Source organism: Mobula birostris, chromosome 14 (genome assembly GCF_030028105.1).
Source record: "Mobula birostris isolate sMobBir1 chromosome 14, sMobBir1.hap1, whole genome shotgun sequence".
NCBI lineage: Eukaryota > Metazoa > Chordata > Chondrichthyes > Myliobatiformes > Myliobatidae > Mobula > Mobula birostris.
Genome location: NC_092383.1, coordinates 13,761,885 through 13,785,552, shown reverse-complemented (window position 1 = coordinate 13,785,552; position 23,668 = coordinate 13,761,885). Strand labels below are relative to the sequence as shown.

Sequence of the window (23,668 nt, the reverse complement as noted above, 5' to 3'; positions counted from 1 at the left end):
TTTACTCACTATGTCCATGTCGACCATGATGCCAAAAAATTCCATTTGTCTGCGCACAATCTGTGTTCCTCTACTTTCTACCCATTTGTGTGGCTGTCAAAATGTCTCTTAACTGTTGCTATCATAACTGTTTCTAGCATACTTCTGCAGCAGTATGTTCTGGGCAGTTATTATTCTATGAATAAACTTGTATTTCAAATCTTTAAAATTCAAAGTAAATTTTATTATCAAAGTACATGTATTATCAAAGTCACCATATACAACCTGAGATTCACTTTTCTTGTGGGCATACTCAGCAAATCTATAGATTAGTAACTATAACAGAATGATGAAAGCCTGCCCAACTTGGGCATTCAACCAGAGTGCAGAAGACAGCAAACTATGCAAATGCAAAAAGAAGAAACAATAATGTAAATAAATAAGCAATAAATATTGAGAACTTGAGATGGAGAGTTTTTGAAAGTGAGACCATTGGTTGAGGGAACATTTCAATGATGGGGCAAGTGAAGTTGAGTGAAGTTATCCCCACTGGTTGAGGGGTAGTAACTGTCCCTGAAACTGGTGGTGCAAGTCCTGAGGCTCTTTTACCTTCTTTCTGAAGGCAGCAGCAAGAACATGGCCTGGGTGGTAGAGGGCCCTGATGATGAACGCTGCTTTCCTGCAACAGCGTTTCAAGTAGATTTGCTCAATGGTTGGGAGGGCTTTACCGGTGACTTTCTGTATCCACTACTTTTTGTAGGATTTCTGTTCAAGGGTATTGGTGTTTCCAAATACCAGGCAGTGAAGCAGTAAGTTAACCTACTCTCCACTACACATCTACACAAGTTTGTCAAAGTTTTAGATGTCATGCTGAATCTCTGAAAACTCCTAAGGAAGTAGAAAGAAAGTAAACTACCCGCCTAACCTTAAAGCTGTATCCTCAAGTATTTCTACCCTGGGAAAAAGACTATTAACCTTTTTTTTGCCTCTCATATAACTGTGCATACTTCTAACACTTAGGATAACAAATTACAATAAAGTTTTTGCCATAACTAGATATTAATGGATAATTTTCAAATAGTAATTATATACTTTAAAATGTCAAATTAACATCACTGGAACACATTTGTCTCCCTACCCTCGCCTGAAAGTGGTTACCTTTGCTCTTTCCTATGATTGTCACTCTTTACACATTAGCCAGCACACGGGAGTCTAATTTTCCCCAAGAAAACCTATTAATCCTAATGTGATCTTCAATCGTTGCACTTACTAACTTACCAGCAGTGATTAGAGGCATATAATCATAGATACTTACAACACAGGTGACTCCCAATGAGCTCACTGTGTCCATGCCAGCCAAAAGACAGTGCTACTTAGGCACTTCATACCTCCTGATCTAAAACCTTATAGCTCAACGCCCTTAAGTGCTTTCAATTTCTGCACCTGCCACCCTTTCAAGCCTCCAACAGTCTTTGGGCATATAGGTTTTTCCTCAACTCCCTTTTAAACCTTCAGTAATCATTTTAAACATATGTCACTTTGATTATTGACTACTTTTATTCAACGGATTGTTTCATTCCTGTTCATCAATATAAAATAAACCTTGAAAAGAGAATAGAATCTACCTCAACCTTCTTTGAAAGAAAACTCCAAGCTTAGTTAGTATCTCGCTTCATAATCAAAATTGCCTTAGTATGACAAAACCCTTAGAAAGATTCTCTGCACTCTTTGTAATACCATCACATTCTTAGTCTGTGACCTGACTAGTAGAGACTACTCTATTTATGACGTAACTCGCATTTTATGTAGTTCTTTTATGACTTCCCTGTTATTACACCTGCTGCTACAGTTGATAAAATTCTGATCCACAAACATTTTCTCCATGAAAAATGGAAAGCCCCTGCCCAACTTTAACCACAAAAGGCTACACACTTGTTTCAGATCATTATATACATACTATTGCACATGAAAATCTCAGGAGATCAGTAGTTTCTGAGATACTCAAACCAACCCGTCTGCCACCAGCAACATGGTCAAAGTCATGTAGATCACATTTCCTCCCTATTTGGATGCTTGATCTGAACAACCGAACCTCTTGACCATGTCTGCATGCTTTTATGCAATGAGTTATTGCCACATGATTGACTGATTAGATATTTGCATAATGAGTAGGTGTACAGGTGTATCTAATAAAGTGACCTCTGAGTGTATACACATGGGGAAGTGGATAATAGGCTAGCTAGGTATATCTCACTAGATAGCAGGCTTTGGATCAACCTTTCAAACCAGTCTGCAACTGGCGTGCCAAACCACTAAATTAAAAGGGCAATATTCCAGACTTTGAGTTGCGATATCAGAATCAGGATCAGGTTTATTATCCCCGGCATGTGCCGTGAAATTTGTTAACTTACCGTTAAGGAGCAGAGAACATTTGACTATACTAAACCCAGCCTCCAAAATAGGTATCATTATTGTTAAGACAACAGCGCAGCAAATTAATCACAAGTAAAAACAAGTAGCCAAATATAACACAAAAAGCAGAAGGAGTAGGCAGACATTGGCTTCTCAGATGGCAGATCCACCATTCAAGTTAATTCATGACTAATTTTTTTTTAACTCTGTACCATTTCCTTGAACAAGCTCCATATTCCTCAAGTTCCCTAATATGTAAAAATCTCTTGAATATATTCAGTGATTGTCCTTGCGTAGAAAATTCTAAAGATTTATGAGCCTCAAAGTGAAGATATTCCTTTTTGTCTCAGCCCCAAATAGCCAAACTTCTATTTTAAGACTGTTGTAGACAGACCAGCCAAGGGAAACTTCAACCCAGCATCTACGCTGTTGTGTTTCAGTTAAATCATCTCTCATTCTTCTAGACTTGAGGGTATAGGTCCAGTCTTCTTAGCTTCTCATCTGACAAACTCACAATCCTAATCCAATAATCATAGAATATTCTTCCCAAGGTAAACAGACCAGACAGTACACAACATTCCAGATACAATCCCACTGGGGTTCTACATAACACTAATTGTAAACTGTATTCTAGAAATACTGAGCAAATTAGAACAAGGTCCTTTTAACTAGCTCAACGGGTATAGTGCTCTAATTCTGCTCGTAATTTGTGTGTTCGTAGATCATTTCTTCAGCATTTCTGGAGAGGGAAATGTAGTTTTTTTAAGTTTTAAGCTGATCTTCCATTGAATGATTTTCCAAGTGCAAAAGAAAGAAAATAATTATGTTTTAAGTTCCAAGAACCAAACGGATGATTGTAGTGGAGAAAGTAAAAGAAATGTCTATCATAGTGTGGAAACAAAGGGTTTACTCAGGCAATACATTGCTTTCAAAAGCTATCATTTTAATCAAAGCTCCATCAGGAGGAATGTAAACAGAGGAAAAGAAAATTAAGTTGGAGAGAGAAAAATGTACAGGAACAGTGAGGTCCAGAATACAGAAGTGGCTAGATACCTGAAAGAAAAGAATAGTGTAACTATTCAGCAGATTAGTTAGAGGGAAACTGAATTAACACTGGGTGGATGTCATTATTTTAATACCGGTCTGCTCTGACAAATCAGAATGATGGATTACCTGAAAGTACTGAAGTTAATTTTGAGTTATGGGGTCTTTAGCATGTCTACTTGGGTGAGGCATTGTTTCTCAAACTTACATTAAGCCTTTCTGGAAGACTGTTGATGAAAGTGAGAGATTATGTGTAGAATGGAGAATTAAAATGACAAGTGATTGGAAATGCAGGGTCATCAGAAGTACTCTTAAAAGGTCATCTAATTTACATTTTTTTCCCTCAAGCATCCATATATTTCCCTTTCAATCCCCACATAATAGGAGAAAGACTTGTCTACTCTTCAAATCAATGCCCATAAAATGCTTGAGGAACTCAGCAGGTCAGGCAGCACCTATGGAGGGGAATAAACTGTCAATGTTTCAGGCCGAGACCATTCTACTCTGCAAATTCCTCTTCGAATAAGAGTCAGAATGAGACATCAAGGAGATTGAGAACTGCAACACAGTCCATCTTGCCTTATCATTTATCTTCCTCATCTACCTACAAATGGAGGTACTTTGTTTACCTATGAATTGCTGAACCAGAATTTCTGCAATTTCTGAGAGTGGGGAGTTTTGTTTTGCAATCCTCTTCCCCACAGCCCATCTCCCCCCCCCAAACAGGTGATGGTAAAGAGATCAGTAAAGCTTGCTGCTGAGATTTCAGATCAAGTTCGGAAAGGATATCTGCATTGCATTATCTGCATAACCCATGTGTGGATGTGACAAATTACGACCATGCAAATGACCAATTTATGGAAAAAGGTGTAAACTTGAAATTTTATCATAATAAATATTAATGTATATTCATCTTTGCTTTTAGTGCAATTAATTGTCAGCAACCAATTAACAAAACTCTGATAATTTGTTATCTATCTATTTGGAAATGTTACTGCCATTCTCTTTTTTTTGGTGGGGGTGAGGGGTACTGCAGATGATTTGCCATCTACTCAGCAGTTGATGTTTGCCTCATTCACTTTCCACTCACTAGGGTTTCTGTCCCCAGGCTCCCTTTGAATTTACCTGGCACACTGGAAAATTCATTATGACGCTGTGTAACATCTAAAAAGTGAATTTAAAATGTTGTAATATTAATAGAGGTATTTGGAAAATGCATTAGTTTAGAACATCAGAGTTATATTGTATGACAAAGTCTTTGCTTACATAAATATTGGAATATTACTGATGTTTAGATTCTCTGTAACCGCACATTGATGGTATAATACGTCATGACAACCCTGTAAAATGTTTCTTTCTATTAGCAAGAAAATGGTAAGTGAAAATTGCCTTACCGTATGTAAACATACGAGGAGAGGTGAGTTCAATATTTGGCAAAGCACCGAGATGGTTGAGAACAGCACACCGGTATCCGTGCTTCTGAGCATAATCGACAAATGTTCGAATATACTGCTTTTCACTGTGATTGGCGATCCCAGGACAAATCACCATAGTAATATCCTCTATCCAATACAATAAATTCATGGTATTAATAAAGTGAGTGTTATTAAACAGCTTGATAAGAAATTTGTTTCTCCCAGAAAAAGGGTATTTGACCTAGACACCAAGTCCTCTGGACTGTGCGCATTTCCTTTAATTCTGTCCCCTCTGCCAATATGCAGTACAGAAAGTTATTTATTCCATAAATCTACTACCTTTCATTTGAAAATATACCACTTATCTTTAACTACTTTTGCATTTTGCTCATTGAGCTATGTGTATGCGTGAAATTTATCAAGACCAATACCTTCATGGATTAGGGGATCAGAACCCTCAACAGTGTATGACCAAAGTATTACCTAGCATTGTGCGTCAACTTACAGCTGATGTACTATTCATCTGAAAGGTTCAGTGAATTAAATAGCATCCTTACTCAGCAAGCACTCCAAGCTCTTAAATTGTTTCTGGATAATGAATAGAAGTAAAAGAACACATGATAATTTACTTTCAGCTTTCCCAAATCTTGCTGTGTAGAAGGTAATATAATGACTTTATCGCTGCAACAGCCGAGGTCACAAGCTGGAATTCAAATCAATCACCCTTCTTTTACGTACTTGGATGGAAGAATGACAATTGTATGAATTATTCAAAATTCCACCAAAAATGCTCTACAGTCACACTTGATTTCACTTACCTCTAGTGTTGTGCTCTGCCAAAGGCTCAAAAAGATCCCACGTTGCAGTAGCTCCATCTGGCATAGGGAGATACTTGCGTAAACCATAGGGATGAGGAGAACTTACACGTCCCATTTTACCATATAAAGCTGTCTGTACGTGTCCACTCTTTCCCCAAATGAGGGGTGGAATGTATCTGTTCAACAATATAAACATCGAAATTACTAGCCCCTTCATAAGCACATTATTCTACATCCCATTTTCTCCATAAACAGATCTCTCCTTCTTGCCACATATTTCAGTAGTTGGAAGTGTTTTGCCAGCAGTACTGTTAATCTTATCCAGAGACATTTTATGAGATGTCTAACTTTTCACTCTTCACTTATTAGTGCCATTTGAAAAGTGAATTCTCTAGAGACCCAATAAAATAAACTAAAAGTAATATTTTTATTTGGTTGCCATACTGAATTTTTAATTAATCATAAGTCTGGGTATTCCTTATTAAACTGATTAATTATTTTAATAAGGAAAACTTTATTAAACTAAGGAAATTTAGTAAAATTTTACTAAAATTATTTGCCTACTTATGAAATAAGTAATAACAGGAGACATACGCCACAAGAAATTTCAAACATACTCTGCTAACTGCAAAAATCAATCCATTAGGTCGGTAAGTAGGTAATCAATTACCTAATTTTTCCTTCCTAGTCTTCATTTCTTAATTTCCAGTGTTCAAAAATTTATCACCTAGCTTTAAATCGTTGCACAGCTTGTCATCCATAGCTTGGTAGGCTAGAAAATCCCCAAGGTGCATAAAAAACCAGAGAGGAAAGGAAAATCCACCAGTTTACTAAATAATTAATTTAACCAGAACCATGTCTAACGCTGTAGCCAAAAAATTGAAACATCCTCTAGGTATCCACTCCATTGGCCCCGCTCATTGTTTTTAATCAAGAATGTAAGCAAATTCTTCAGATGACAGCCCCATATATCCATCAAATCACTGCGATTACTGAACTACGTCACATTGCCTCCAAGTTTAACCTCAGAGATAATGGACAGCACAATTTTACGTAGTACTCCTGATGTGCTCAATCTAAAATTGTGTAAATGATAACAAGGTTTCTTTCTTGTACATAAAACATTTGCAATAAAAGACAACATATCATTTGCATTCCTAACCACTCACTGCACCTTCAAGATTCAAAGATTCAAAGTACATTTTTTATTACTATGTATGCAGTAAACAACCCTGAGATTCATCTTCCCACAAACAGTCACGAAACTAAGAAAGAAAACCATGGAACCTGTTCAAACAAAAACATCAAACCTCCAACGTGCAAAAAAAACAAATTGCGCAAATTGCAAAAAACAAGTAAAAACACACAGAATATAAAACACCAAACTACAAATCATTGAAACCATCCAGGCATATTTAGTTCAGCTCAGTTCAGTTCAATCTAGTGTTGTATCGATTCATTATCTTCAGGCCGCAGAACTACTCTGCTTCAATCAAAAATCGCACAAAAATAGAAGGGTCTCGGATCAAAACGTCGACTGTTTACTCTTTTCCACAGATGCTGCTTGGCCTGCTGAGTTCCTCCAGCATTTTGTGTATGCTGCTTTGGATTTCCAGCACCTGCAGATTTTCTCGGAACAAAAAAAAGCAGCAACCAGAAACACATCATAACATGAACTACAGAGTCCAATTCACAAACCACATTGATTGAATCTTGCCCAAAACCCAGGATTCCGGCTGCATCGAGTGAGAGGATGAGAGAGACTATCCAAATTCGGAGACCTTCCTTTGGGAGCAGCAAGCAAGGAGGAGAGAGAGTCCCTCTTCGTCATCAACAGGTAGACGGCGGTGAGCACCTGCTCACCTTCCTTTCTCATCCTCGATGTTTTCAATTTTGCTCAACACTTTAATCGTCGGGATTGGTGAGAAATAGAGTCTAGCATGGGCTTGTGCTCCTTCTTCAGGCTGCTTGGCCTCCAGGCCACACACTTCACTCAAAGCCTCATTGAAACTCCTCAGAGACAGCAAAGTATCAGATCGCTCGGTCAGCCTGAAAACATGCCACCAAAACAGGCTCCAACAGCAGCAGGATCATATTTGAAAGAAAAAGACAAAGTAAACAGAAGTGAAAGAAGTAGTTTTGTGAACTATCTGAAGCATGTTGACCTTGGTTGTGTTGTTCGCTAGCGCCATTTTCATTGCCTCAAGTACTGTTAATACACAAGAACACACAAAGGCCTTCCTGAACCATTTTATTTACAATTATATTTTAAAGAAACATTTCCGCTATCAAAATGGAGTAACAGTCCTTACTGTTATATTCCATATACCAACTTGTTACCCAAACAACCCACCTATTCATGCGTGCTTTGCAACTTATTCCCAGCTACCTTTGTACAGACCGCAGATTTAAATTTATTACACTGTTTTATCATTTCAGTTATTAAAATTAATTGTCAATTACTCTGAACTTTGCACATCAAGTAACAACTTAGCAACCCAAAAATGACCTTTGTTTTATTTCCTGATAAACATTCTTCATCTCATGGTTAACTTTCACCAACGCCACAAACTCTTACTTTCAGTTATCTTTTGCACGGCACCTTTTGCAAAGCGCCAAACGTGAGGCTGCTAAACAAGAACAAGAATATTACAGGAAAAATACTAGCACAGATACTGGCATGGCTGACTGGCAGGAAGCAAAGAGTGGGAATAAAGAGGGCCCGACCTGGTTAGCTGCCAGTGATTAGTGGTGTTCCGCAGGTGTCAGTGTTGTTACCGCTTCTCCTAACGTTACATGCTTTAGATGACGGAATTGATGGCTTTGTGGCCAGGTTTGCATATGATACAAAGATAGGTGGAGGGGTAGGTAGTGTTGAGGATGCCAGGAGTCTGCAGAAGGACTTTGACAGATTAGGAGAATGGTCAAAGAAACTTTAATAGAAGGAATAAAAGTGAAAACTATTTTCTAATTGGGGAGCAAATTCAGAAATTGGGAAATGCAAAGAGACTAGGGAGACCTCGTGCAGGATTCCCTAAAGGTTAACTTGCAGGTTGAGCTGGTGGTAAGGAAGGTAAATGCAATATTAGCATTCATTTCAATAAGATTAGAATATATAATAATGTGCAAAAGTCTGAAGCACAAGTTAAAAAAAATTGTAAAGCGAAGATGCTTCAAAAGTAATGAAATGAAAGTTTCTAAATATCAAAAAAAATGACTATAAAGAGCTGGAACCAGTAAAAAAAAATAAATCAAATAAACATGTGTTGTGACCATCCTTTGCCTTTAAAACTGCATCAATTCCCTTAGGCGCACTGTCATGTAGTTTTATAGGAAAATCTGCTGGTACGTTGTTCAAAGCATCTTGGAGACTTGTCAAGTTCTCCTGCAGACTTTGGCTGTCTTGCTTGCTTCTGGCTATCTGTTCCAGAACCTTCGTTCTTCTTTTTGCTAAAGATAGATTTTTATGATCTTGGCCATGTGTTTGGGGTCAATGTCCCACTGCAGAATGAAGTTGGGTCCGATCAGATGCCTCCCTGATGGTATTGTGTGACAGATCAGAATCTGCTTGTAATTCTCAGCACTGAGGATTCCATTAACTCTAACCAGATAACCAATTCCATTTGCAGAAATGCAGCCCAAACTTATAGGGATCCTCTGCCGTGCTTCACTGTTGGCTGCAGACACTCATCCATGTAGTGCTCAACAGCTCTTCTACAGACAAACAGTTTCCTGTTTGAGTCAAAAATTTCTAATTTTGACTCGTCAGTCCAGAGCACCTGCTGCCATTGTTCAGCACCCCAGTGCTTATGTTTCTGTGCGTAGGTGAGTCTCTTGGCTTTGTTTCAACTTCAGTGGAAAGGCTTTTTGGCAGCATCTCTTCCATGAAGACCCCTTCTGACAAGACTTCTCTGGACTGCAGAAGGGTATACTTGGGTTCCAGTGGTTTCTGTGAGTACAGAGCTGAAAGCAGTGCTGGACTTCTTCCAATTTAGAAGGGACATCAGTCTGTTGCATTTCTCATCTGCTGCACTCAGATTCCATGCTGTCCACTGTTGTTTCTGGTCCTCAACCTGGCCTGTTCTTTGTGCTTCTTCAAAAGGGCCTGGACAGTACTTCTTGAAACTCTTGTCTGCCACGAAATTTCTGCTTGAGAGAGGCCTTGCTGATGCAGGATGACCACCTTGTGTCTTGTTGCTAAGCTCACCCTTGCCATGGTGTACAAACTAATGACTTGAAGGTTAAACTGTCACATTTGCCACACTCTCACCCTTTAGTATGTTCGTTCTTCACCCAGTTTGATTCCTTCTACACCCATTCCTGTGTCAGTTAATCAGTTTAGTTCATTCAACTATGTAATTGATCATTTTGTTGTCTTTGTTTAATCATGCTCTGGATTATATACCTACAAAGTAATTAAATTTGTATTTGAAAAGTGGTCTATTACTTAGTATGTTACTTTCTTTAACAAAATACAAAAATTTCTCTGCAACATTTAATTTTTTGGAAAACGAATGTTTGGAAATCTAAAATTTGCTCTTTTACTGACATACTGATGTAGAAGACAAAAAATAAACATCTAAAACAAAATTCATATAAAAAATCTAGGGCGCCGAAGACTTCTGCACAGTTCCGTAAAAGCAAGGATGTAATGCTGAGACTATATAAGGCTTTGGAGTTTTGTGAGCAGCTGTGTACCCCTTATCTAAGAAAGGATGTGCTGTCATCGGAGAGAGGCCAGAACAGGTTCACAAGAATTATCCCAAGAATGAAAGGATTAATATATGAGGAGCATTTGATGGTTCTGGACCTGTACTCGCTGGCGTTTTGAAGAATAAGAAATCTATTGAATATTGAAAGGCCTATTGAATATAGTTCTTAAGGTTTTTATAACTGGGGATGGTAATGGGGACAAGCTCCCACGACCTATTAAGTGCTCCCAATGGCATGCACCGCAATAGCCTCTGAGAACCAAGTTCAGCTCCTGGCCTTCACATGTGGCCGATGGAACTGTTTCCGCTGACAGGAGAAGGGGCAAAGGCGGGTTACTGGCACTTTAAAAGCAGTTGTTTCGGGCATGGTTGGCAGCTCATCTAGGATAAGGAAAATTCTGATCTTAAACCTCCGCTGCCTTGCAGCTACAGCCACTCATGGGGAAGGCTTCAGGAGTAAACCCCGAAGGAAAAATCCGGAGGTGGAGTCCCTAAGGCACTCCCTCATTGAGCTCAATACTAACTGGCAACTCCTGCGATGCTGCTGGTACCAAACTGTATCGGTCTCTGCCGTTCCTTTGGGTTCATCAGTTGCGTGGAGAGGGGAGCTTGCTCTCCATATCATACCCCTCAGGCTTGCGTATCTAGACAGCTAGGACGTAATATCCATGGTCATCTCTAGCCAATGGAGGCCTCAGAAAGACAAATCGAATACAGTGTGGAGGTGGAGAGGATGTTTCCAACAGTGCAGGGTCTAGGACCACAGACAGAGCACAGCCTCAGAATACAAGGACAACCCATTATAAGTGAGATGAGGATTTCTTTTGTCAGAGACTGGTGAATCTATGGAATTCACTGCCCCCAGACAGCTGTGGAGACAAAGTTATTAGGTATATTTAAAGGTTGATAAGTTCTTGATTAGTCAGGGCATCAAACGTTATGTGGAGAAGGCAGGAGAATGGAGTTGAGAGGGATAATAAGTCAGCCATGATGGAATGGTGGAGCAGATTCAATGGGCCAAAAGGCTTAATTCTGCTCCAATATCTTATGCTCTTATATTTTTACCTGTCTATAGTTATCAAAACAAATCAGACATGTCAAACATGTCCGCAGATGTCAAATGTGATTTTATTTCCAGAAAACTGCTGACTTTTGCCTAACCATAATGAACTTCACTACTGCTGCTTCATTTGTTGATCTAGCATTTACCCACTAAACACTTGCAAACTAACAGGTTTCGAGCTACCTTTCCCTAGAAAAGTTCAACATTAAGTTAACCACTGGTCAAAACCCATGCAAGACAAAAATACTACTGGCAATTCAGGCACAATTTGTGCACACCACCATAAATGTCTGAAACAGATGGAACACACAAAGAAAGTTTTAGGGGAACTGTTGTAACTGATGTAGTGCCTTACATGGCAGATTCATTTTTTAACTGGAAGTAGAAAGTCATAAACACGAGAAAGTCTGCAGGTGCTGGAAATCCAAAGCAACACACACAAAATGCTGGAGGAACTCAGTAGGTCAGGCAGCACCAATGAAAAGGAATAAACAGTTGATGTTTTGGGCCAAGACCCTTCTTCAGGAAAAGATTACTGTACATACAAAGCAATGAAATTACTCAACAACATGAAAATAATAGTCCACAGCACTTCCAATGAGACTGGCTCTTTAAACCAATGACTAAACAAAAGAGCCCTTTACCTTATCCACCTATCATCTCCCTCTGTCACCCACCCACCTTCCCTCACCTGATTTCACCTACCAAAATACACCTTCCCTTCCCCACCACCCTCTCATTTTAGCTTATTCTCCTTTCTTTCCAAGTCCTGATGAAGGATCTCAGACCGAAACATCAATTGTTTATTCCCCTCGACAGATGCTGCCTGGCCTGCTGAGTTCCTCCAGCATTTTGTGTGTGTTGTTCAAAATTTCCAGCATCTGTAGAATCTCTTGTGCTAAAAGAGAGAAAAAACATCTACGGTTGAGCAATTGGGTAAAAACCTGGCACATGGGGTTTAATATGGAGAAGTGAAAGATCATCCACTTCAGTAGAAGGAATCAGAAGGTGAATTGTTATCTGATAGAAATATATAAGACCTGATTGAAAATAGTAAGATTATGGGAGACATACATAGAGTAGATAGTCCAAATTTTTTTCTCCATAGTAAAGGCATTAAAAACAAGAGAGCATAAAGTTTAAGATGAAGTGGAGTTTTCATAGGAACCTGAGGACTGTGTTTTATTTATACACAGAATGGATGATATCAGAGGCAGTACTGAAATAATTGAAAGGCATTTAGATAGACACTTAAATAGGCAAGGATTAGAAGGATACTGACCTCATGTAGGTAAATGGGATTAATGAGGAAGGGCAAAAAAGGTTGGCAAGGCCATAAGACCATTAGACATCGGAGCAGAATTAGGCCATTTGGCCCATCGAGTCTGCTCTGCCATTCAGTCATGGCTGATCCTTTACTCCCCTCCTCAGCCCCACTCCCGGGCCTTCTCCCTGCTAGTTTTGATGCCGTGGCCAATCAAGAACGTATCAGTCTCCACCTTAAATATACCCAATGACCTGGCCTCCACAGCTGCCTGTGGTAAAAAATTCCACAAATTCACCACACTCTGGCTCAAGAAATTTCTCCACATCTCTGTTTTAAATACATGCCCCTCTATCCTGAAGCTGTGCCCTCTTGTCCTAGACTCCCCCTTTCCACATCTACTCTGTCTAGGCCTTTCAATATTCAAAAGGCTTCAATGAGATTCCACCCCACCCCCCCATCCTTCTAAATTCCAGCAAGTAGAGGCCTAGAGCCATCAAACATTCCTCATATGATAACCCTTTCACTCCCAGAATCTGAACCCTCTCCAATGCCAGTACATCTTTTCTTAGATGAGGAGCCCAAAACTGTTCTCAATACTCAAGGTGAGGCCTCACCAGTACTTTATAAAGCCTCAGCATCACATCCCTGCTGTTATATTCTAGACCTCTTGAAATGAGTGCTAACATTGCATTTGCCTTCCTCACCACTGACTTGACTTCACCTGCAAATTAACCTTTGGGGTGTTCTGCACAAGCACCCCCAAGTCCCCTTGCATCTCAGATTTTTGGATTTTCTCCCCATTTAGAAAAATAGACTGCATATTTATTTATTTTACCAAAGTGCATGACCATGCATTTTCCAACATTGTATTTAATTTGCCACTTTCTTGCCCATTCTCCTAATCTGTGTAAGTCCTTCTGTAGTCTTTCTGTATCCTCAACACTACCTGCCCCTCCACCAATCTTCATATCATCTGCAAACTTGGCAACAAAACCACCTATTCCGTCATCTAAATCACTGATACACAGCATAAAAAGAAGTGGTCCCAACACTGACTCCTGCAGAATACCACTAGTCACTGGCAGCCAATCTGAAAAGGATCCTTTTATTCCCACTTGCTGCCTCCTAATAATTAGCCAATGCTCTAACCATGCTAGTAACTTACCTGTAATACCATGGCTCTTAACTTGGTAAGCAGCCTTAAGCACACAGTGGCATAAAGAACCTGCTCTGGTGTTGTATGACTCTGGGACATTAAAATTCTTTAAATGACTAACAGACTTCCTTACAAATTAACTTCTACATTATCTTTTGACCACTAGCCATCAGATTAAAAGCAAATTAGGTAACTTTACATGAAACATTAGAAGTCACAGTATCAAGGACTATTTGAGGAAACAGCTTAAATTGTAGGCTCTGAATGTCAGGCCATTTTAGACCTAATAACTGCTTGTCATCTCAAGTCTCTAATTTATGCCAACCTGGAAGAACATTAGCTTCTACTTTACTAAATAATAGATGCTGCATCAAGCACTATTGACAGAAGCAATGCAATTAAGGTTAATTTAAAATAACTGCAGTGCTATCCAAAGTTAGGTATGTCTTTTAATTTCCTTGCATGGAGACTGTATGAGGCCCCATCCATTTATTAAATAAAGTAGGGTTGGTACATGATGGTGTTACAATGTGATATAGAGTTACACTGATGAATCTCATGCCTCAATTCAGCATTTATGCACTAACCATAATTACATAAAAACACTAACTTCTGGACATATGAAGATCATTCAAAAGATTTGAGCTTGAAAAACTGCTGAATGTTTTCATATTTTTTCATTTTACATAACATTTTTGCCATTCACTCTTTACTCATGGTCTCATCATACACTCTTTGCATAGACATGCATCCAAAAGTTTTCATCAACAGGAAAGCAATTCTATATGATCCCATTAAAATTACAGCAGAGCACAACTTTTTAGAAATTAGTTTACTGCTGAACCACTCCAGTAATTAAAGTACCCAAGTTGCCATTAGTTAAGTCACTAAAGGCAGCATTAAAATGTAATTTTCTCAAAATGTTATGGGATTTTAAAAAAACTGGGACAAGCTCTTTAATTATATGATTCTAAGGTCAAACAGGAAATAATTTTGTTCACTTCAAATTACACATATATAAAGTTAATGGCAAAGGATATTAAACATTCAGTCGGGTGTATGGGACGTGGCTCAACAGTTTTCAAAGATCACAAAGCTCAATGACCCCTCTCTCCTCTTCTCATAAAACCAGAACATTAATGGGGTGAAAGGTGAACATGGAACCACATTTTCAGCAGTGAGAATATTATCAAACCTTAAAGTTCAGAACCTAGAAGAATTGAGACTTTGCAAACTAAGATTTAACAATGGCAAACCTATGAATAATGCTTAGTCTTAAAGCAAATTCCAGTTAAAGTGGATTCCGGTTAATTGGGTCTTCGGTTGATTGGGACAGCTGCTTATTTGGGACAACTATTAAAGAACAAAATCTAATCGAAAAATGGCCACGACTCCCTTTGTTTATTTGGGCCACTAAGCCACTTAAGTAGGACAGGAGACTGTTCCCAAACAATCACATGCAGTTATGAGTTCATTAGACAAAACGCCATGCTTTGAGTGAACAAGTTTTAAGTAGCATCAGTTGTGTGTAACTTTTGATAATTTTGTTTTTATTTTGACTTTTAAAAAATGGACTTTTAAAGTCCATTATCTGCACAAGGTATGTCTCTGTTGAACTTGTGCATTTACAGTCAATCAAACAAACACAGCAGTGTACACTGGGTGAATTTCTCTGTCGATGACTATTAGGAACTAAAACATAGTTTTATAGTACTGTAGTAGTAAAATTGGTATTGTCTGATTTTTTATGTACTTAGTTATTCAGTTAAATAGTAGACTGTCTTTTTTTTTATATCTTTTTATCTATTTCCAAGAAACTTCTGTTAACAGGGGTAGCCGCTCAATTGGTCCAAAATGTACTGGTTCCAATGTATCCCAATTAACCAGAATCCACTGCATATGTTTAAGACAACATTTTATTTCCCTAGGCACAGGCTATCTAAAGCAGCATTTTCATGATATCTGAAGTATATACAAAAAAATTCAAGCAAAAACTCAGCATTTAAATTTAGGATTCGTTCAAAACCAAGAGGAAACTGGTATTAAAACAAAATTAAAATTTTTGACTGATACAATACACTCCCTTTTATTTCCAGTGGCCTTCCTCCAGCAACCCCTCCTCCACCCTGCAAGTTTCATGCCCAAGATTTACAAAACTTCCTTTTCTGCATATATTCACCTGACAAGGCATGGACTGCCAGCTGAAAAGTACTCTCAAATATATCCACCTCTCAGCGTTGATTAAATACTCAGATTGTGAACTGGATTTTGAAACAATAAATTTGCCACATCTTACCGCATTACCATTATAGCAGCAACTAAAACAGATGCTTGTACAAGTTAAACAAAATTATATTGCTTTTAGTTCACACCTCCACCTATAAATATCTCTCATATACACATGTATTCTCCATATAAGCATACTCCAGATTCTTTCAGTGAAATCATTAACTATTTACAACCACAAGATAGCAATGAATTCACTTAACAGTGATTTCTTCAGGAACCCCATCTTTGACTGTTCTGAAAAACTTAACTCTACAGAAAAGAGAAAAAGCATGTTTCAGGAAACCAATTCATCTGTGAACTGATTAACAGGCTAGTTGAATGATGGCACAACAACTACTTCACAGTTGATGTCATCAAGACCACCAAACTGACTGTGGACTTCAAGAGCATGAAGTCAGGAAAACACACAAGAAAACCCACAAGTCCTCATTGAGGGGTCAGTGCTAGAAAGGGTGAGCTGCTTCAAGTTCCTGGGGCATCAACTATCTCAACATCTATCCTGGACCCAACACTTGAAGAAATCACAAAGAAGGCATACCAGGAGCTCTACTTTATTAGGGACTTTAAGAGATTTGGTATGTCACCAAAGATACTTAGAAATTTCGACAGATGCATTATGGAAAACATTCTGTTTGCATCAGAGTCCAACATGAAGCCTCCAAAAGATTGTGCCTCAAGGCAGCAGCAGCAATCATTAAACACCATCGCCAGCCAGAACGTGCCCCCTTTATGTTCTGAACATCGGGGTGGAGGTACAGCAGCCTTTAGATCCATACTCAACTTTTTCAGAACAGCTTCTTCTCCCTGGCTTCATTTTCCTGAACAGTCCATAAACCCATGAACATGATCTTCCTATTCCTCTTTTGCATTATTCATTTTTGTAACTAATGGTCACTTTTATGACTTTCGCTATACTGCAGCTGCAAAATAACAGATTTCATGACATACACAAGTGATAACAAACCAGATTCTGATCTAAACCAGTCATGCAGCTCCATCCATTTAAAAAAAATTCAGAAGAAATAGCATTGATAGTTTAACTAAATACTTGGGCAGCACCGGAGTTGGATAAGATTTAAAAACACTGCCAACTCATAGAATCATAACTCTGGTTAGATCAGGAGGAGAAAACCTTTAGAGTAAATGGGAATGGGAAAAGTGACCAACCAAATATCAAAACAAGCAGTAGGATTTCATTTGACAACCAACCTAGAACAGAATAAAAAAATCAAACTCAATCTGAAAATACTCATTTATTTACGGTATTACTATCTAACTGATCATTATTACAAGGAGTGATTCTTGTAACAAGTGTTACCTTACATTGCTTCCTAATACCATTATCCTCATTGTTCAATAAAATATCAGCTTCATTTAAACCCTGGGTTTAAATTCTGTCACTACTGCCTGGGCCTAAAGTCAAAACACCATCAATAAAATCATGAACATTACATACAACCAGCATGGCCACCTTTTGGGGCAGACATTATTCAAGCATATTAGCTGAATCCTCAACAAAAAATATTACCCTTACACCTTGCAAATCTCTGTCTAGCCCCAGAATTGAAAACCTTCCTCCTTTTACCAGAGTCACAATTCATTCTTAGCCGCCTCATTGCAGTGATTCATGTTAAGCTAATCACAAGGCATAATGTAACATATGACCAAACTCCAAGGTTCAGTTGAATGTCAACTGTGTTAAAACATTGAAAGCCAGAAGCCTGAATGAAATTATAAAAGGACATGAGATAGATGGATGGAATTGAAGAAAAATCTTCAAATGCTGGAAATCTAAACAATACAAAATGCTGGAAACAGCAGTATCTGTGGAAGGAGAAATTGCATTTTTGGTAATGCCCATCATCAGAACTGGAAAAAGTGAGAAAACATGCAGGTTTAAGCTGCAGTGATACATGGAAAGAGAATGTCTGTGACTGGGTAGAGACTGAAGTTATCTGGGGAACAAAATTCCTTTCAGTCTTATCTGGGTAATCGATGAATGAGTACAGAGAGAAAAGGAACAAAAGAACATGCTGGAACTGTGTGATGCCACACACAGGAGTTACTGGAAATCTGAAACAAAGGTGAATATTGGAAATACCCAGAATGTCTGGCAGTGCCATGGAGAGAGAAAACAGGTAATATTTCAGGTAGATGAGCTTGTATCAGAACTAGATGGCTCTAATGCAATAGAAAAGGGCAGTTATCTGATACTGTTGGATTCAGTATTGAGTCATGAAGACTGCTATGTGTCCAGTTCAAAGATGAAATCCTGTTTCTCATCTCCGGATAGGCCATCGCTGGATCAGTTTAGACAGCCAAAGACAGAGATCAGGGAAGGAGTGGTACGGAGAATGAACATGATGAGAGGTGACCAGATAGAGATGTATAAGATGATGAAAAGCATTGATTGTGTGGATAGTCAGAGGCTCTTTCCCAGGGCTGAAATGGCTGCCACAAGAGGACACAGGTTTAAGGTGCTGGGGAGTAGGTACAGAGGAGATGTCAGGGGTAAATCTTTTACTCAGAGATGTGGCCTTCTATATATTGGCGAGACCCGATGCAGACTGGGAGATCGTTTTGCTGAACACCTATGCTCTGTCCGCCAGAGAAAGCAGGATCTCCCAGTGGCCACACATTTTAATTCCACATCCCATTCCCATTCTGATATGTCTATCCACGGCCTCCTCTACTGTAAAGATGAAGCCACATTCAGGTTGGAGGAACAACACCTTATATTCCGTCTGGGTAGCCTCCAGCCTGATGGCATGAACACTGACTTCTCTAACTTCCACTAATGCCTGACCTCCCCCTCGTACCCCATCCATTATTTATTTATATACACACATTCTTTCTCTCCCTCTGTCCCTTTGACTATACCCCTTGCCCATCCTCTGGGTCCCCCCCCCCCACCTTTTCCTTCTCCCTGGGCCTCCTGTCCCATGATCCTCTCATATCCCTTTTGCCAATCACCTGTCCAGCTCTTGGCTCCATCCCTCCCCCTCCTGTCTTCTCCTATCATTTTGGATCTCCCCCTCCCCCTCTCAAATCTCTTACTAGCTCTTCCTTCAGTTAGTCCTGACGAAGGGTCTCGGCCCGAAACATCGACTGTACCTCTTCCTAGAGATGCTGTCTGGCCTGCTGCATTCACCAGCAAATTTGATGTGTGTTGTTATGTTTATCTTTCTCAGCATCTCACGGAAACATAATTGAATTCACCAAACTAATTTTTATATCCCACAAAACTGTGATGTTAAACTTCCCATTCAAGAAGGCCAGTTGTCTCTCTTCAGTATTTAAATATACTACAGAAAATGGCTGAGCAGCTGGGTGTAGGATTTAAGTTCCTGAATCAGTTGGGCAAATGAAATCCAATCTGACGCAGTCAGACAAATGAAATACAATCCACTTCTGTCTGCAAGTCTCTCCAGTCAGGCCTACAGAGCTAACATTTATTTAATAGAGAAGATTCAATCAATGTTAATACTAGCTAGTCTCAATCCATTTTTAAAAGGTAAAGAGTTTGATTCCATTTCAACAGAACAATGTTCATTTGAGAAATAATTTTTGCCATCTTAATTTTATAATTATCTTTGTCCTCACCCCATCTAATTCTAGAATATTCTCCAGCACAATAACCTCCCATATCTTTGCAGCCTCTTGTCTGCCCTCCACTTAGTTTGTTCCACTGTTAGCAATCGAATTCTAAACTCTGGAATTCCACCCCCCCCCTTGAAATCTCCCTTACATTAAACCTTTCCTTGACATTCGCCTCATCAATCTCCATTTAGCCTCAATATCAAAGGCAATTTTTGCCTATGTCTTCCTATAATAAAGGCCCTTGAGAATTATAGCAGAACAATGAATGTTAAAAAGTAAACAAATGTCATTTCCAATGATTGATATAATATGGGTATTGACACAAACAGCTATTGATGTCTATTGCTGTGAAAAGGAGAATGTCAAGTGGGTACCAGGCCTTTTGGCAAAGGAGTGGAGGGCTAGAGGAAATTTGCGAACATGAGGCACTCATTCTGCTGAACAAAGACCATCCTGACAAATTTACAAGTTTGCCACTGCGAAGAATGGCACTGTCCCAAAATCATAGGGATATTAAAATTTGGATAATTTTGCAATAATTTGGTAATTCCAATTTAACTAATTTCCCCTGGGATCAATAAAGTATGACTATACTATACTATACTATACTATATAATTCAAAATCTATACATCCGTATTTATTGTGGCGCGATCTCAACTGTTCACTTGTCAAAAGAAACAAAGGAGAAAAAAAAAAGTCATAAAATGGACACCAGTAATGTATTCAGAACATTAAAGGTTATGGTGGGAAGCCAAGAGAATGGGGTTGAGAGGGATAATAAATCAGTCATGATGGAATGTCAGCGAAGACTCGAGGGGCCGAGTGGCCTAATTCTGCTCCTATGTCTTATAATTTTATGGGTTTAATGTAAGTTGGGACAACACAGGATCAGTATGGCTCAGGTGGTGACCATTTTACCTCACATCAGTTTGACATTTCAAGTTAAAATTAAGGACCTCAAGGTTTTAATTTATAACTTATATCTGCACTTTTTATGATATTTTATTGAAAAAGCAGAACATAAATTAAATAGAGATAAAAAGTTAAAATTTATTAAATAAAAACATTGCTGTCAAAATGGTTAAGAGGAGACCTGGCATAGTCTAATACGTCTTTATGAAAGGTCTATTAATATACTACATTTAAATAAGTCTTAAATTATAAATTTTGATGTGATACTGATTGTTAACAGCCCTAGCATGATTTGTATATCATTTGCTCTGTGTCAAAGGAAAATGCTTCCATTATCAATATTACTGCAGCCAGTAAATGTTGAACTATTGCTCTGCTGAAACTGAAATCAACAAACTGCAAGCTTATCTTCAAAGTTTCTTAATATCCTTGTATTAGTAAATGACCAGCAGGACTGCTTTCGACCAAAAAACATAAGTTCACTCATTCTGAACTTCCAAAGGATGTGCTTTCAAGTTTATTGCAATTAAACCCCTTGAAAAGAATTTCCATATCCATGATCCACAAACCCCAATACTTACAGATGAATCCTACACACAAGACATTCTGCAGAGGCTGGAAATCCAGATCAACACACACAAAATGCTGGAGGAACTCAGCAGGTCAGGCAGCATGTATGGAAAGGAATAAACAGTCAACATTTTGGCTGAGACCCTGCATCAGCATGTAAGAGTCTTGATGAAGGGCCTCAGGGCAAAATGTTGACTGCTTATTCCTTTCCATGAATGCTGCCTGACCTTCTGAGCTCCTTCCAGCATTTTGGATACGTTATGTAAAAGTGAATTACATAATCATTCAACAAGATCCCAAGTAATCAATTGTGCCGGCTTTTGTCAGTACACACTAAACTTTGGGAAAATTATTAGATATTCTCCCAAGGAATTCCTGAAAATTATAACTGTAAGGAACATATTACTGGAAGTGCCACAGATCAACAGAACTGCTCGAATGAAAAGATATACTTCAAACTCAAAATTGCTCCCTTCTTTACACATATCAATGGCAGTTATCAACATTTTATGATTCAGATAATTGCAATAACTTAGTAGTTTAAAATTTATACATTGGTATTTCATGTAGCATGATCTCAATTGTTCACTTGTCAAAAGAAACATGTTATTCTACATTTAGCCATGTATTTTACTAGCTTTTGCAGATAAAATCTAAAAAGCACAATTGCAAACTTGGAAAAAAATCATTTAAATTTTGATAAAATTAGCACAAGCAGTTAAAAAATGTTGTCTGTGGATTTTAAAACACTTTTATAAAGAGATGTTCAATCCCAGTTGCTTGTGGAAAGTGCTGGTCAGTGATGTAATAGTCATTACATCATTGACAATGGTACACATTAATAAGTTAATACAACTTGGAATGTGCGCAAATTGGCATTATTATATGATCAGTGATGTAATAGTCATTAGCTCGTTAACAATGGTACACAGTAGTAAGTTAATACAACTTGGAATATGAGCGAATTGGTATTATCATAAATTGCAATTTAATTGGACCTTCGAGACCAGAAGGTCTTCATTTGACTGAACTTTTTTTAAAAAACTAATCACACCTGATTTTGCCAAATATTAAATAAAGCCAGCAGGGGCAAAAAAAAGAGTTGAACTAGAAATATTTGTACTTTGCATCACAAGTTAACTGAAAAATGTAATGATTAGTGTTATCAGATCTAGGTAGGAGGCAGTTTAATAGCAATTTCCTTGCAACAAAAATTCAATCATGTGCATTGAAGAGTCTTTCAAATTAAGGCATTGGGCTTTTAACAACACACGTAACTGTTGTACACCTACATATAATGGAAATGCAATTAAGTTACTTACTCTTTGGTCAGCAGTGGGCATGATTTCAGCAAGAATCGAGTCAGTGGGGTGTCCTGGAACATCAGCTCTGGAGGAGCAGTGGGGCTCTTAAGATTCAGACATCTTACAATGATATACAACACTGCAGCTACTGCAGCCAGCTTCATCCCATCAAACATGGCTGGCATTTCTGGAGCAATCCTTACACTTTCAGAGTCTGCCATCATTACCTGTAGGTATTAGTTTTAAAAAATGATTATAGAGTCATTGAGCATTACAGCATAGAAACAGGCCCGTCAGCCCATCTAATCTATGCCCAACTATTATTCTGCCTCGTCCCAGCAACCCGCACCTGAACCATAGCCCTCCATGAACTTATCCAAACTACTCTTAAATGTTGCAATGAAACCAGTACCACTTCCGCCGGCAGCTTGAACTAGACTCGTTCTACCCTTTGAATGAAGATCCCCCTCAGGTTCCCCTGAAAAAAATTTATCTTTCACCCTTAACTTCTACATCTAGTCTCACCCAACCTCAGTGGAAAGAGTCTGCTTGCAATATCCCGACCTATACCTCTCATGGTATACCTCAAAATGGTTGTTGTGACCCATCTAGTGTGGTAGTGTAATGGGTAGTGATTGTCACTCTTACTTTCAGCTTCCACTGCTGGCTAGCAGTTTTGCAAAAAGGACAGCTGAATGTGTAAGCCTCTCCATGCCAGTACATAGTCTCTCCAACAGTAAACCTCATGCAGTACCTCCTCACTGGCAACACACGGAAACTGAACTCCTTTTGGACTCAGGCTACAGAGGATGGGGATGAGGTCTGATCCCTGCACACGAAGCATGCAGGCCCACCAGTATGTGGACACGCCCTGGTGCTTATGAACCAGATCCTCAGCTATGGGTTAAAAGTCCTATTGCCTTGTGGGCAGCCTTGGGAGAGATAAAGGCTATGGGAGTAAACCCAGACAGCAAATCCAGAGTGGATCTAGAGCACCACCCACTACACTACACTAAGGCGGCTGGATGTTATTGAACATCCTTCTGGCAGTTTCTGCAGCCAAGCTGGTGCCAAACCTATTGCTTCATAAACTTTTCTCTGGACTACATTGGTGAGGCTGAGAGGG

At 38.8% G+C, this 23,668-nt stretch overlaps 1 protein-coding gene across 2 annotated transcripts in view; it reads right to left on the bottom strand.

Annotated features, from left to right (window-relative positions):
* LOC140209707 (monoacylglycerol lipase ABHD2-like) overlaps positions 1-23,668 on the bottom strand; it is a 91,415-nt gene that overhangs the window by 49,251 nt on the left and 18,496 nt on the right. For both annotated transcript variants that reach the window (XM_072278118.1, XM_072278117.1), the window contains exons 3-5: positions 22,561-22,769; positions 5,669-5,844; positions 4,830-4,997 (exon numbers count right to left, since the gene is read on the bottom strand). In XM_072278118.1, coding sequence (XP_072134219.1) covers positions 4,830-4,997; positions 5,669-5,844; positions 22,561-22,766 — 550 coding nt within the window. In that variant the 5' untranslated portion in view covers positions 22,767-22,769. The remainder of the gene's footprint in view (positions 1-4,829; positions 4,998-5,668; positions 5,845-22,560; positions 22,770-23,668) is intronic.